General features: G+C 41.2%; 1 protein-coding gene across 1 annotated transcript in view; it reads right to left on the bottom strand.

Annotated features, from left to right (window-relative positions):
- Positions 1-8,427: 8,427 nt before the first annotated feature.
- Positions 8,428-15,136, bottom strand: part of LOC124002266 (polypeptide N-acetylgalactosaminyltransferase 16-like) — a 75,383-nt gene continuing 68,674 nt past the window's right edge. The window contains exon 14 of the mRNA XM_046309641.1: positions 8,428-8,436. Coding sequence (XP_046165597.1) covers positions 8,428-8,436 — 9 coding nt within the window. The remainder of the gene's footprint in view (positions 8,437-15,136) is intronic.

The raw sequence follows: 15,136 nt of genomic DNA, 5'->3' as shown, positions 1-15,136 counted from the left end.
ATGGTGTAGACTATATTACATGGATTTATTGTGAAGGTGTAGACTATATTACATGGATTTATTGTGATGGTGTAGACTATATTACATGGATTTATTGTGAAGGTGTAGGTAGACTATATTACATGGATTTATTGTGATGGTGTAGGTAGACTATATTACATGGATTTATTGTGATGGTGTAGGTAGACTATATTACATGGATTTATTGTGATGGTGTAGACTATATTACATGGATTTATTGTGATGGTGTAGACTATATTACATGGATTTATTGTGATGGTGTAGGTAGACTATATTACATGGATTTATTGTGATGGTGTAGGTAGACTATATTACATGGATTTATTGTGATGGTGTAGGTAGACTATATTACATGGATTTATTGTGATGGTGTAGACTATATTACATGGATTTATTGTGATGGTGTAGACTATATTACATGGATTTATTGTGATGGTGTAGGTAGACTATATTACATGGATTTATTGTGGTGGTGTAGGTAGACTATATTACATGGATTTATTGTGATGGTGTAGGTAGACTATATTACATGGATTTATTGTGATGGTGTAGACTATATTAAATTGATTTATTGTGATGGTGTAGGTAGACTATATTACATGGATTTATTGTGATGGTGTAGGTAGACTATATTACATGGATTTATTGTGATGGTGTAGACTATATTACATGGATTTATTGTGATGGTGTAGACTATATTACAAGGATTTATTGTGATGGTGTAGACTATATTACATGGATTTATTGTGATGGTGTAGGTAGACTATATTACATGTATTTATTGTGATGGTGTAGGTAGACTATATTACATGGATTTATTGTGATGGTGTAGGTAGACTATATTACATGGATTTATTGTGATGGTGTAGGTAGACTATATTACATGGATTTATTGTGATGGTGTAGACTATATTACATGGATTTATTGTGATGGTGTAGACTATATTACATGGATTTATTATGATGGTGGAGGCTATATTACATGGATTTATTGTGATGGTGTAGACTATATTACATGGATTTATTGTGATGGTGTAGACTATATTACATGGATTTATTGTGATGGTGTAGACTATATTACATGTATTTATTGTGATGGTGTAGGTAGACTATATTACATGTATTTATTGTGATGGTGTAGGTAGACTATATTACATGGATTTATTGTGATGGTGTAGGTAGACAATATTACATGGATTTATTGTGATGGTGTAGGTAGACTATATTACATGGATTTATTGTGATGGTGTAGACTATATTATATGGATTTATTGTGATGGTGTAGGCTATATTACATGGATTTATTGTGATGGTGTAGGCTATATTACATGGATTTATTGTGATGGTGTAGACTATATTACATGGATTTATTGTGATGGTGTAGGTAGACTATATTACATGGATTTATTGTGAAGGTGTAGACTATATTACATGGATTTATTGTGATGGTGTAGACTATATTACATGGATTTATTGTGATGGTGTAGACTATATTACATGGATTTATTGTGATGGTGTAGACTATATTACATGGGTTTATTGTGATGGTGTAGACTATATTACATGGGTTTATTGTGATGGTGTAGGTAGAGTATATTATATGGATTTATTGTGATGGTGTAGGTAGACTATATTACATGGATTTATTGTGATGGTGTAGACTATATTACATGGATTTATTGTGATGGTGTAGGTAGACTATATTACATGGATTTATTGTGATGGTGTAGGCTATATTACATGGATTTATTGTGATGGTGTAGACTATATTACATGGATTTATTGTGATGGTGTAGGTAGACTATATTACATGGATTTATTGTGATGGTGTAGACTATATTACATGGATTTATTGTGATGGTGTAGGTACACTATATTACATGGATTTATTGTGAAGGTGTAGACTATATTACATGGATTTATTGTGATGGTGTAGGTAGACTATATTACATGGATTTATTGTGATGGTGTAGACTATATTACATGGATTTATTGTGATGGTGTAGACTATATTACATGGATTTATTGTGATGGTGTAGGTAGACTATATTACATGGATTTATTGTGATGGTGTAGGTAGACTATATTACATGGATTTATCGTGATGGTGTAGACTATATTACATGGATTTATTGTGATGGTGTAGGTAGGCTATATTACATGGATTTATTGTGATGGTGTAGGTAGACTATATTACATGGATTTATTGTGATGGTGTAGGTAGGCTATATTACATGGATTTATTGTGATGGTGTAGGTATACTATATTACATGGATTTATTGTGATGGTGTAGACTATATTACATGGATTTATTGTGATGGTGTAGACTATATTACATGGATTTATTGTGATGGTGTAGACTATATTACATGGATTTATTGTGATGGTGTAGGTAGACTACATTACATGGATTTATTGTGATGGTGTAGACTATATTACATGTATTTATTGTGATGTTGTAGGTAGACTATATTACATGGATTTATTGTGATGGTGTAGACTATATTACATGGATTTATTGTGATGGTGTAGACTATATTACATGGATTTATTGTGATGGTGTAGGCTATATTACATGGATTTATTGTGATGGTGTAGGTAGACTATATTACATGGATTTATTGTGATGGTGTAGACTATATTACATGTATTTATTGTGATGGTGTAGGTAGACTATACTACATGGATTTATTGTGATGGTGTAGACTATATTACATGGATTTATTGTGATGGTGTAGACTATATTATATGGATTTATTGTGATGGTGTAGACTATATTATATGGATTTATTGTGATGGTGTAGGTAGACTATATTACATGGATTTATTGTGATGGTGTAGGTAGACTATATTACATGGATTTATTGTGATGGTGTAGACTATATTACATGGATTTATTGTGATGGTGTAGGTAGACTATATTACATGGATTTAATGTGATGGTGTAGGTAGACTATATTACATGGATTTATTGTGAAGGTGTAGACTATATTACATGGATTTATTGTGATGGTGTAGACTATATTACATGGATTTATTGTGATGGTGTAGACTATATTACATGGATTTATTGTGAAGGTGTAGACTATATTACATGGATTTATTGTGATGGTGTAGGTAGACTATATTACATGGATTTATTGTGATGGTGTAGACTATATTATATGGATTTATTGTGATGGTGTAGGTAGACTATATTACATGGATTTATTGTGATGGTGTAGGTAGACTATATTACATGGATTTATTGTGATGGTGTAGACTATATTACATGGATTTATTGTGATGGTGTAGGTAGACTATATCACATGGATTTATTGTGATGGTGTAGGTAGACTATATTACATGGATTTATTGTGATGGTGTAGACTATATTACATGGATTTATTGTGATGGTGTAGGTAGACTATATTACATGGATTTAATGTGATGGTGTAGGTAGACTATATTACATGGATTTATTGTGAAGGTGTAGACTATATTACATGGATTTATTGTGATGGTGTAGACTATATTACATGGATTTATTGTGATGGTGTAGACTATATTACATGGATTTATTGTGATGGTGTAGACTATATTACATGGATTTATTGTGAAGGTGTAGACTATATTACATGGATTTATTGTGATGGTGTAGGTAGACTATATTACATGGATTTATTGTGATGGTGTAGACTATATTATATGGATTTATTGTGATGGTGTAGACTATATTACATGGATTTATTGTGATGGTGTAGACTATATTACATGGATTTATTGTGATGGTGTAGACTATATTACATGGATTTATTGTGATGGTGTAGGTAGACTATTACATGGATTTATTGTGATGTGTAGGTAGACTATTACATGGATTTATTGTGATGGTGTAGGTAGACTATATTACATGGATTTATTGTGATGGTGTAGGTAGACTATATTACATGGATTTAATGTGATGGTGTAGGTAGACTATATTACATGGATGTATTGTGATGGTGTAGACTATATTACATGGCTTTATTGTGATGGTGTAGGTAGACTATATTACATGGATTTATTGTGATGGTGTAGGTAGGCTATATTACATGGATTTATTGTGATGGTGTAGACTATATTACATGGATTTATTGTGATGGTGTAGGTAGACTATATTACATGGATTTATTGTGATGGTGTAGGTAGACTATATTACATGGATGTATTGTGATGGTGTAGGTAGACTATATTACATGGATTTATTGTGATGGTGTAGACTATATTACATAGATTTATTGTGATGGTGTAGGTAGACTACATTACATGGATTTATTGTGATGGTGTAGGTAGACTATATTACATGGATTTATTGTGATGGTGTAGGTAGACTATATTACATGGATTTATTGTGATGGTGTAGGTAGACTATATTACATGGATTTATTGTGATGGTGTAGACTATATTACATGGATTTATTGTGATGGTGTAGACTATATTACATGGATTTATTGTGATGGTGTAGACTATATTACATAGATTTATTGTGATGGTGTAGGTAGACTATATTACATGGATTTATTGTGATGGTGTAGACTATATTACATGGATTTATTGTGATGGTGTTGACTATATTACATGGATTTATTGTGATGGTGTAGACTATATTACATAGATTTATTGTGATGGTGTAGGTAGACTACATTACATGGATTTATTGTGATGGTGTAGAATATATTACATGGATTTATTGTGATGGTGTAGGTAGACTATATTACATGGATTTATTGTGATGGTGTAGGTAGACTATACTACATGGATTTATTGTGATGGTGTAGGTAGACTATATTACATGGATTTATTGTGATGGTGTAGACTATATTACATGGATTTATTGTGATGGTGTAGACTATATTACATGGATTTATTGTGATGGTGTAGGTAGACTATACTACATGGATTTATTGTGATGGTGTAGGTAGACTATATTACATGGATTTATTGTGATGGTGTAGACTATATTACATAGATTTATTGTGATGGTGTAGACTATATTACATGGATTTATTGTGATGGTGTAGGTAGACTATATTACATGGATTTATTGTGATGGTGTAGACTATATTACATAGATTTATTGTGATGGTGTAGACTATATTACATGGATTTATTGTGATGGTGTAGACTATATTATATGGATTTATTGTGATGGTGTAGACTATATTACATAGATTTATTGTGATGGTGTAGACTATATTACATGGATTTATTGTGATGGTGTAGACTATATTATATGGATTTATTGTGATGGTGTAGGTAGACTATATTATATGGATTTATTGTGATGGTGTAGACTATATTACATGGATTTATTGTGATGGTGTAGGTAGACTATATTACATGGATTTATTGTGATGGTATAGACTATATTACATGGATTTATTGTGATGGTGTAGACTATATTACATGGATTTATTGTGATGGTGTAGACTATATTACATGGATTTATTGTGATGGTGTAGACTATATTACATGGATTTATTGTGATGGTGTAGACTATATTACATGGATTTATTGTGATGGTGTAGGTAGACTATATTACATAGATTTATTGTGATGGTGTATACTATATTACATGGATTTATTGTGATGGTGTAGACTATATTATATGGATTTATTGTGATGGTGTAGACTATATTACATAGATTTATTGTGATGGTGTAGACTATATTACATGGATTTATTGTGATGGTGTAGGTAGACTATATTACATGGATTTACTGTGATGGTGTAGACTATATTACATGGATTTATTGTGATGGTGTAGACTATATTACATGGATTTATTGTGATGGTGTAGACTATATTATATGGATTTATTGTTATGGTGTAGGTAGACTATATTACATGGATTTATTGTGATGGTGTAGACTATATTACATGGATTTATTGTGATGGTGTAGGTAGACTATATTACATGGATTTATTGTGATGGTGTAGACTATATTACATGGATTTATTGTGATGGTGTAGACTATATTATATGGATTTATTGTTATGGTGTAGGTAGACTATATTATATGGATTTATTGTGATGGTGTAGACTATATTACATGGATTTATTGTGATGGTGTAGGTAGACTATATTACATGGATTTATTGTGATGGTGTAGACTATATTACATGGATTTATTGTGATGGTGTAGACTATATTACATGGATTTATTGTGATGGTGTAGGTAGACTATATTACATGGATTTATTGTGATGGTGTAGACTATATTACATGGATTTATTGTGATGGTGTAGGTAGACTATATTACATGGATTTATTGTGATGGTGTAGACTATATTACATGGATTTATTGTGATGGTGTAGGTAGACTATATTACATGGATTTATTGTGATGGTGTAGACTATATTACATGGATTTATTGTGATGGTGTAGGTAGACTATATTACATGGATTTATTGTGATGGTGTAGGTAGACTATATTACATGGATTTATTGTGATGGTGTAGGTAGACTATATTACATGGATTTATTGTGATGGTGTAGACTATATTACATGGATTTATTGTGATGGTGTAGACTATATTACATGGATTCATTGTGATGGTGTAGACTATATTACATGGATTTATTGTGATGGTGTAGACTATATTACATGGATTTATTGTGATGGTGTAGGTAGACTATATTACATGGATTTATTGTGATGGTGTAGGTAGACTATATTACATGGATTTATTGTGATGGTGTAGGTAGACTATATTACATGGATTTATTGTGATGGTGTAGACTATATTACATGGATTTATTGTGATGGTGTAGGTAGACTATATTACATGGATTTATTGTGATGGTGTAGACTATATTACATGGATTTATTGTGATGGTGTAGACTATATTATATGGATTTATTGTGAAGGTGTAGACTATATTACATGGATTTATTGTGGAGATGTAGACTATATTACATGTATTTATGTATTTATGCTGCAGTAGTTTATGTGTCGGGGGGCTAGGGTCAGTTTGTTTATCTGGAGTACTTCTCCTGTCCTATTCGGTGTCCTGTGTAAATCTAAGTGTGCGTTCTCTAATTCTCTCCTTCTCTCTTTCTTTCTCTCTCTCGGAGGACCTGAGCCCTAGAACCATGCCCCAGGACTACCTGACATGATGACTCCTTGCTGTCCCCAGTCCACCTGGCCATGCTGCTGCTCCAGTTTCAACTGGCCTGGGCCCTAGGACCATGTCCCAGGACTACCTGACATGAGGACTCCTTGCTGTCCCCAGTCCACCTGGCCATGCTCCTGCTCCAGTTTCAACTGTTCTGCCTTACTATTATTCAACCATGCTGGTCATTTATGAACATTTGAACATCTTGGCCACGTTCTGTTATAATCTCCACCTGGCACAGCCAGAAGAGGACTGGCCACCCCATATGCTCTCTCTAATTCTCTCTTTCTTTCTCTCTCTCGGAGGACCTGAGCCCTAGGACCGTGCCCCAGGACTACCTGACATGATGGCTCCTTGCTGTCCCCAGTCCATCTGACTGTGCTGCTGCTCCAGTTTCAACTGTTCTGCCTTATTATTATTTGACCATGCTGGTCATTTATGAACATTTGAACATCTTGGTCATGTTCTGTTATAATCTCTACCCGGCACAGCCAGAAGAGGACTGGCCACCCCACATAGCCCGGTTCCTCTCTAGGTTTCTTCCTAGGTTTGGCCTTTCTAGGGAGTTTTTCCTAGCCACCGTGCTTTTACACCTGCATTGTTTGCTGTTTGGGGTTTTAGGCTGGGTTTCTGTACAGCACTTTGAGATATCAGCTGATGTACGAAGGGCTATATAAATAAATTTGATTTGATTTGATTTGATTTGATTTATTTATTGTGATGGTGTAGACTATATTACATGGATTTATTGTGATGGTGTAGACTATATTACATGGATTTATTGTGATGGTGTAGACTATATTACATGGATTTATTGTGATGGTGTAGGTAGACTATATTACATAGATTTACTGTGATGGTGTAGACTATATTACATGGATTTATTAGACTTTTTATAACGTTCCAAAGGTCTGCTAAATGGGTTTATGTTAATTAACAGGTCAGTTACTGCGAGACCAAAGGTCTGCATCAGTGTCTTGTAAGCTGAGTGGAAGCCAGAAGATGCTAAATGTGTTTATGTTAATTAACAGGTCAGTTACCGCGAGACAGACAGTTATTTGCTTGACAATCTACTGATGGAAAATGTTGCGACCGCCACAGCCCTCGTTGAGACCCACGATATTTGACCTGTGTTTATACAGCTCGTTTTGGTATCTGACCAGAAGGTTTGAGTTAGAGCTGAGTAATGGGGTCTGGATTACAGTAATCAGAGTGATTGAGCGGTTCTCTTTGGAAAGACACAGGAGAAAAGGCCAGAACACTCAGCCCAGCTGCAGACAAAGAGAACGGTGCAACCCATATGTCTCACAATAAACACCGCTAGGACAGGCCAACGTAGCACCCTATTGCCTACATCTAATACATTTTAACCAGAGAGCTTTAATCATGTCAACGAAGAGAGACGAAAGTTTGTGCGATTCATTCTGATGGAACAGTTATTCTTGGTCTTGGTCGCTTACAAGGAAACATGAGGAGGGTTGGAGAACAGACCAGATACAGAGGACACGTCCCAAATGACACCATATTCCCTATATAGTGCACTACTTTAGACCAGAGCCCTATTCCCTATATATAGTACACTACTTTAGACCAGAGCCCTATTCCCTATATAGTGCACTACTATAGACCAGAGCCCTATTCCCTATATAGTGCACTACTTTAGACCAGAGCCCTATTCCCTATATAGTGCACTACTTTAGACCAGAGCCCTATTCCCTATATAGTGCACTACTTTAGACCAGAGCCCTATTCCCTATATAGTGCACTACTTTAGACCAGAGCCCTATTCCCTATATAGTGCACTACTTTAGACCAGAGCCCTATTCCTATATAGTGCACTACTTTAGACCAGAGCCCTATTCCCTATATAGTGCACTACTATAGACCAGAGCCTATTCCTATATAGTGCACTACTATAGACCAGAGCCCTATTCCCTATATAGTGCACTACTATAGACCAGAGCCCTATTCCCTATATAGTGCACTACTTTAGACCAGAGCCCTATTCCCTATATAGTGCACTACTTTAGACCAGAGCCCTATTCCCTATAAAAGTGTACTACTTTAGACCAGAGCCCTATTCCCTATATAGTGCACTACTTTAGACCAGAGCCCTATTCCCTATATAGTGCACTACTTTAGACCAGAGCCCTATTCCCTATAGTGCACTACTTTAGACCAGAGCCCTATTCCTATATAGTGCACTACTATAGACCAGAGCCCTATTCCTAGTATAGCAATTACTATAGACCAGAGCCCTATTCCCTATATAGTACTACTATAGACCAGAGCCCTATTCCTATATAGTGCACTACTTTAGACCAGAGCCCTATTCCCTATATAGTGCACTACTTTAGACCAGAGCCCTATTCCCTATATAGTGCACTACTTTAGACCAGAGCCCTATTCCCTATATAGTGGCACTACTTTAGACCAGAGCCCTATTCCCTATATAGTGCACTACTTTAGACCAGAGCCCTATTCCTATATAGTGCACTACTTTAGACCAGAGCCCTATTCCCTATATAGTGCACTACTTTAGACCAGAGCCCTATTCCCTATATAGTGCACTACTTTAGACCAGAGTCCTATTCCCTATATAGTGGCACTACTTTAGACCAGAGCCCTATTCCCTATATAGTGCACTACTTTAGACCAGAGTCCTATTCCCTATATAGTGGCACTACTTTAGACCAGAGCCCTATTCCTATATAGTGCACTACTTTAGACCAGAGCCTTATTCCCTATGTAGTGCACTACTTTAGGCCAGAGCCCTATTCCCTATATAGTGCACTACTTTAGACCAGAGCCCTATTCCCTATATAGTGCACTACTTTAGACCAGAGCCCTATTCCTATATAGTGCACTACTTTAGACCAGAGCCCTATTCCTATATAGTACTACTTTAGACCAGAGCCCTATTCCTATAGTGCACTACTTTAGACCAGAGCCCTATTCCCTATATAGTGCACTACTTTAGACCAGAGCCCTATTCCCTATATAGTACACTACTATAGACCAGAGCCCTATTCCCTATATAGTACACTACTTTAGACCAGAGCCCTATTCCCTATATAGTGCACTACTTTAGACCAGAGCCCTATTCCCTATATAGTGCACTACTTTAGACCAGAGCCCTATTCCTATATAGTACACTACTTTAGACCAGAGCCCTATTCTCTATATAGTGCACTACTATAGACCAGAGCCCTATTCCCTATAGTGCACTACTTTAGACCAGAGCCCTATTCCCTATATAGTGCACTACTTTAGACCAGAGCCCTATTCCCTATATAGTACACTACTTTAGACCAGAGCCCTATTCCCTATATAGTACACATACTTTAGACCAGAGCCCTATTCCTATAGTGCACTACTATAGACCAGAGCCCTATTCCCTATAGAGCACTACTTTAGACCAGAGCCCTATTCCCTATATAGTACACTACTTTAGACCAGAGCCCTATTCCCTATATAGTGCACTACTTTAGACTAGAGCCCTATAGGCACACCTATTCCTATATAGTGCACTACTTTAGACCAGAGCCCTATTCCCTATATAGTACACTACTTTAGACCAGAGCCCTATTCCCTATATAGTGCACTACTTTAGACTAGAGCCCTATGGCACCCTATTCCTATATAGTGCACTACTTTAGACCAGAGCCCTATTCCCTATATAGTGCACTACTTTAGACTAGAGCCCTATGGCACCCTATTCCCTATATAGTGCACTACTTTAGACCAGAGCCCTATTCCCTATATAGTACACTACTTTAGACCAGAGCCCTATTCCCTATATAGTGCACTACTTTAGACCAGAGCCCTATTCCCTATAGCCCACTACTTTAGACTAGAGCCCTATGGCACCTTATTCTATATAATGCACTACTTTAGACCAGGAACCTATTCCCTATATAATGCACTTACTTTTGACTTTTAGCCCTATAGGCCTTGCATTTTGGCCCAATAGAACTTGGTCAAAAGTAATAGGGAATAGGGTGCCATTTGGGAGTCATCCATAGTGGCTTGGCTATTACTGGAGTGGTTATTAATCACTTGGCAGAGAAACGATTCGAATGGTTGTGTTGATGACACATGAACAACAACAGTCTCTGACAGGGCCAAAATACAGATAACTACAACCAGCTTTAGGTTAGCAAGGAGTTACCTTAGGGAGAGAGGAGAGGGGGGAGAGGGAGAGAGGGAGAGAGGGAGAGGGGGGAGAGGGGGAGGAGAGGGGGAGGAGAGGGAGAGAGGGGAGAGAGGGAGAGGGGGGAGAGAGGAGGAGGAGAGAGGGGGAGGAGAGGGAGAGAGGGGGAGAGGAGAGAGGGGAGAGGGAGAGAGGGAGGAGGGAGGGAGAGAGGGGGGGAGAGGGAGAGGAGGGGGGAGAGGGAGAGAGGAGGAGAGGGAGAGGAGGGAGAGAGAGGAGAGAGGGAGAGAGGGAGAGAGGGAGAGGGGAGGGAGGGGGAGGGAGAGGGAGAGAGGGGAGAGGGAGAGGGGGAGAGAGAGGAGGAGGAGAGAGGGAGAGAGGGAGAGAGGGGAGGGGGAGGAGAGGGAGAGAGGGGAGGAGAGGGAGAGGGGGAGAGAGAGGAGGAGGGAGAGAGGGAGGAGGGAGAGGGGGAGAGGGAGAGAGGGAGAGAGGGAGAAGGGGGAGAGGGAGAGAGGGAGAAGGGAGGGAGGGGAGGGGAGGAGAGGAGAGAGGGGGAGGAGAGGAGAGAGGGGAGAGGGAGAGGGGGAGGAGAGGGGAGAGGGGAGAGGGAGAGGGGGAGAGAGAGGAGGAGGAGAGAGGAGAGAGGAGAGGGGGAGAGGGAGAGAGGGGGAGGAGAGGGAGAGAGGGGGAGAGGGAGAGGGGGGAGGAGAGGGAGAGAGGGAGAGAGGGAGAGAGGGAGAGAGGGGGGGGAGAGGGAGAGAGGGGGAGGAGAGGGGAGAGAGGGGGAGGGAGAGGGGGGAGGAGAGGGGAGAGAGGGAGAGAGGGAGAGGGAGAGAGGGGAGAGGGGAGAGAGAGGGAGAGAGGGGGAGGAGGAGAGGGAGAGGGGGAGGAGAGGGAGAGGGGGAGAGAGAGGAGGGAGAGAGGGAGAGAGGAGAGGGGGGGAGAGAGAGGAGGAGGGAGAGAGGGAGAGAGGAGAGGGGGAGAGGGAGAGGGGGAGGAGAGGGAGAGAGGGGGGAGGGAGAGGGGGGAGAGAGAGGGAGGGAGGGAGAGGGGGAGGAGAGGGAGAGAGGGGGAGGGGGTGGGAGGGAGGGGAGGGGGAGAGGGGAGAGTGAGAGAGGGGGAGTGGGATGACAGCAATATTGATGTTCCCACGGATCCCCAAGGGATTCCAAAATGAAACACCATGAAGATACTATTACATATGGCTGTAGATACCGTACACCACTAGTCCCTGAATCACTAGTTACATATGGCTGTAGATACCGTACACCACTAGTCCCTGAATCACTAGTTACATATGGCTGTAGATACCGTACACCACTAGTCCCTGAATCACTAGTTACATATGGCTGTAGATACCGTACACCACTAGTCCCTGAATCACTAGTTACATATGGCTGTAGATACCGTACACCACTAGTCCCTGAATCACTAGTTACATATGGCTGTAGATACCGTACACCACTAGTCCCTGAATCACTAGTTACATATGGCTGTAGATACCGTACACCACTAGTCCCTGAATCACTAGTTACATATGGCTGTAGATACCGTACACCACTAGTCCCTGAATCACTAGTTACATATGGCTGTAGATACCGTACACCACTAGTCCCTGAATCACAAAGGGAATCACATTTCTATACAAACTCTACGGTTTGTGTTATTAATATGGAATAATACTCATATCCATTCTGTTACTGTAGGGACTAACCTCAGACCAGGGCTATATCCATTCTGTTACTGTGGGGACTAACCTCAGACCAGGGCTATATCCATTCTGTTACTGTGGGGACTAACCTCAGACCAGGGCTATATCCATTCTGTTACTGTGGGGACTAACCTCAGACCAGGGCTATATCCATTCTGTTACTGTGGGGACTAACCTCAGACCAGGGCTATATCCATTCTGTTACTGTGGGGACTAACCTCAGACCAGGGCTATATCCATTCTGTTACTGTGGGGACTAACCTCAGACCAGGGCTATATCCATTCTGTTACTGTGGGGACTAACCTCAGACCAGGGCTATATCCCAAACGGCACCCTATTGCCTATATGGGGCTCTGGTCAAAAGTAGTGCACTATATAGGGAATAGGGCTCTGGTCTAAAGTAGTGCACTATATAGGGAATAGGGCTCTGGTCAAAAGTAGTGCACTATATAGGGAATAGGGCTGTGGTCTAAAGTAGTGCACTATATAGGGAATAGGGCTCTGGTCTAAAGTAGTGCACTATATAGGGAATAGGGCTCTGGTCTAAAGTAGTGCACTATATAGGGAATAGGGCTCTGGTCTAAAGTAGTGTACTATATAGGGAATAGGGCTCTGGTCTAAAGTAGTGCACTATATAGGGAATAGGGCTCTGGTCTATAGTAGTGCACTATATAGGGAATAGGGCTCTGGTCTATAGTAGTGCACTATATAGGGAATAGGGCTCTGGTCTAAAGTAGTGTACTATATAGGGAATAGGGCTCTGGTCTATAGTAGTGTACTATATAGGGAATAGGGCTCTGGTCTAAAGTAGTGCACTATATAGGGAATAGGGTTCTGGTCTAAAGTAGTGCACTATATAGGGAACAGGGTGCCATTTTGGGACGTAGACTGAGCTTTGGCCTGGAGAGGCCGATCATGGCCAAGAGCAGAGCTGCAGTGAATCATGGGAACACCGACTGACTCCCTAGGAACTCTAGAGAGATGGGACTGCTGGGAGATGAGAGGATCGGCTGGCCCAGTTCCTAACACATGGTTCAGGTTAGAGCTCCCGCCTAGATGCTATACATCAACAGTGGAGCTGGCCCACTGCAGCAGGGGTGAAGGGGTGGAGGGGTGGAGGGGTGGAGGGATGGAGGGGTGGAGGGGTGCAGGGGTGGAGGGGTGGAGGGATGGAGGGATGGAGGGCTAGAGGGGTGGAGGGATGGAGGGGTGGAGAGGGGTGGAGGGGTGGAGGGTGGAGGGGGTGGAGGGGTGGAGGGATGGAGGGCTAGAGGGTGGAGGAATGGAGGGCTAGAGGGTGGAGGGGTGGAGGGATGGAGGGGTGGAGGGATGGAGGGGTGGAGGGATGGAGGGGTGGAGGGATGGAGGGGTGGAGGCTAGAGGGCTGGAGGGTGGAGGGGTGGAGGGGTGGAGGGGTGGAGGGATGGAGGGCTAGAGGGGTGGAGGGGTGGAGGGGTGGAGAGATGGGGAGGATGGAGGGATGGAGAGATAGAGGGGTGGAGGGATGGAGGGCTAGAGGGTGGAGAGATGGGAAGGATGGAGGGATGGAGGGCTAGAGGGTGGAGAGATGGGGAGGATGGAGGGATGGAGGGCTAGAGGGGTGGAGAGATGGGGAGGATGGAGGGGTGGAGGGATGGAGGGCTAGAGGGGTGGAGGGATGGAGGGCTAGAGGGTGGAGAGATAGAGGGGTGGAGAGATGGGGGGATGGAGGGCTAGAGGGGTGGAGAGATGGGGAGGATGGAGGGCTAGAGGGGTGGAGGGATGGAGAGATAGAGGGTGGAGGGATGGAGGCTAGAGGGGTGGAGGATGGAGGGCTAGAGGGTGGAGGGATGGAGGGCTAGAGGGTGGAGGGATGGGGAGGATGGAGGGATAGAGGGGTGGAGGGATGGGGAGGATGGAGGGATGGAGGGATGGAGAGATAGAGGGTGGAGGGCTAGAGGGTGGAGAGATGGGGAGGATGGAGGATGGAGGGCTAGAGGGTGGAGAGATGGGGAGGATGGAGGGATGGAGAGATAGAGGGATGGAGGGCTAGAGGGGTGGAGAGATGGGGAGGATGGAGGGATAGAGGGGGTGGAGGGATGGGGAGGATGGAGGGATGGAGGGATG

The sequence above is a fragment of the Oncorhynchus gorbuscha genome, linkage group LG17 (assembly GCF_021184085.1).
Source record: "Oncorhynchus gorbuscha isolate QuinsamMale2020 ecotype Even-year linkage group LG17, OgorEven_v1.0, whole genome shotgun sequence".
NCBI lineage: Eukaryota > Metazoa > Chordata > Actinopteri > Salmoniformes > Salmonidae > Oncorhynchus > Oncorhynchus gorbuscha.
This window is presented reverse-complemented; position numbering and strand designations above follow the sequence as displayed.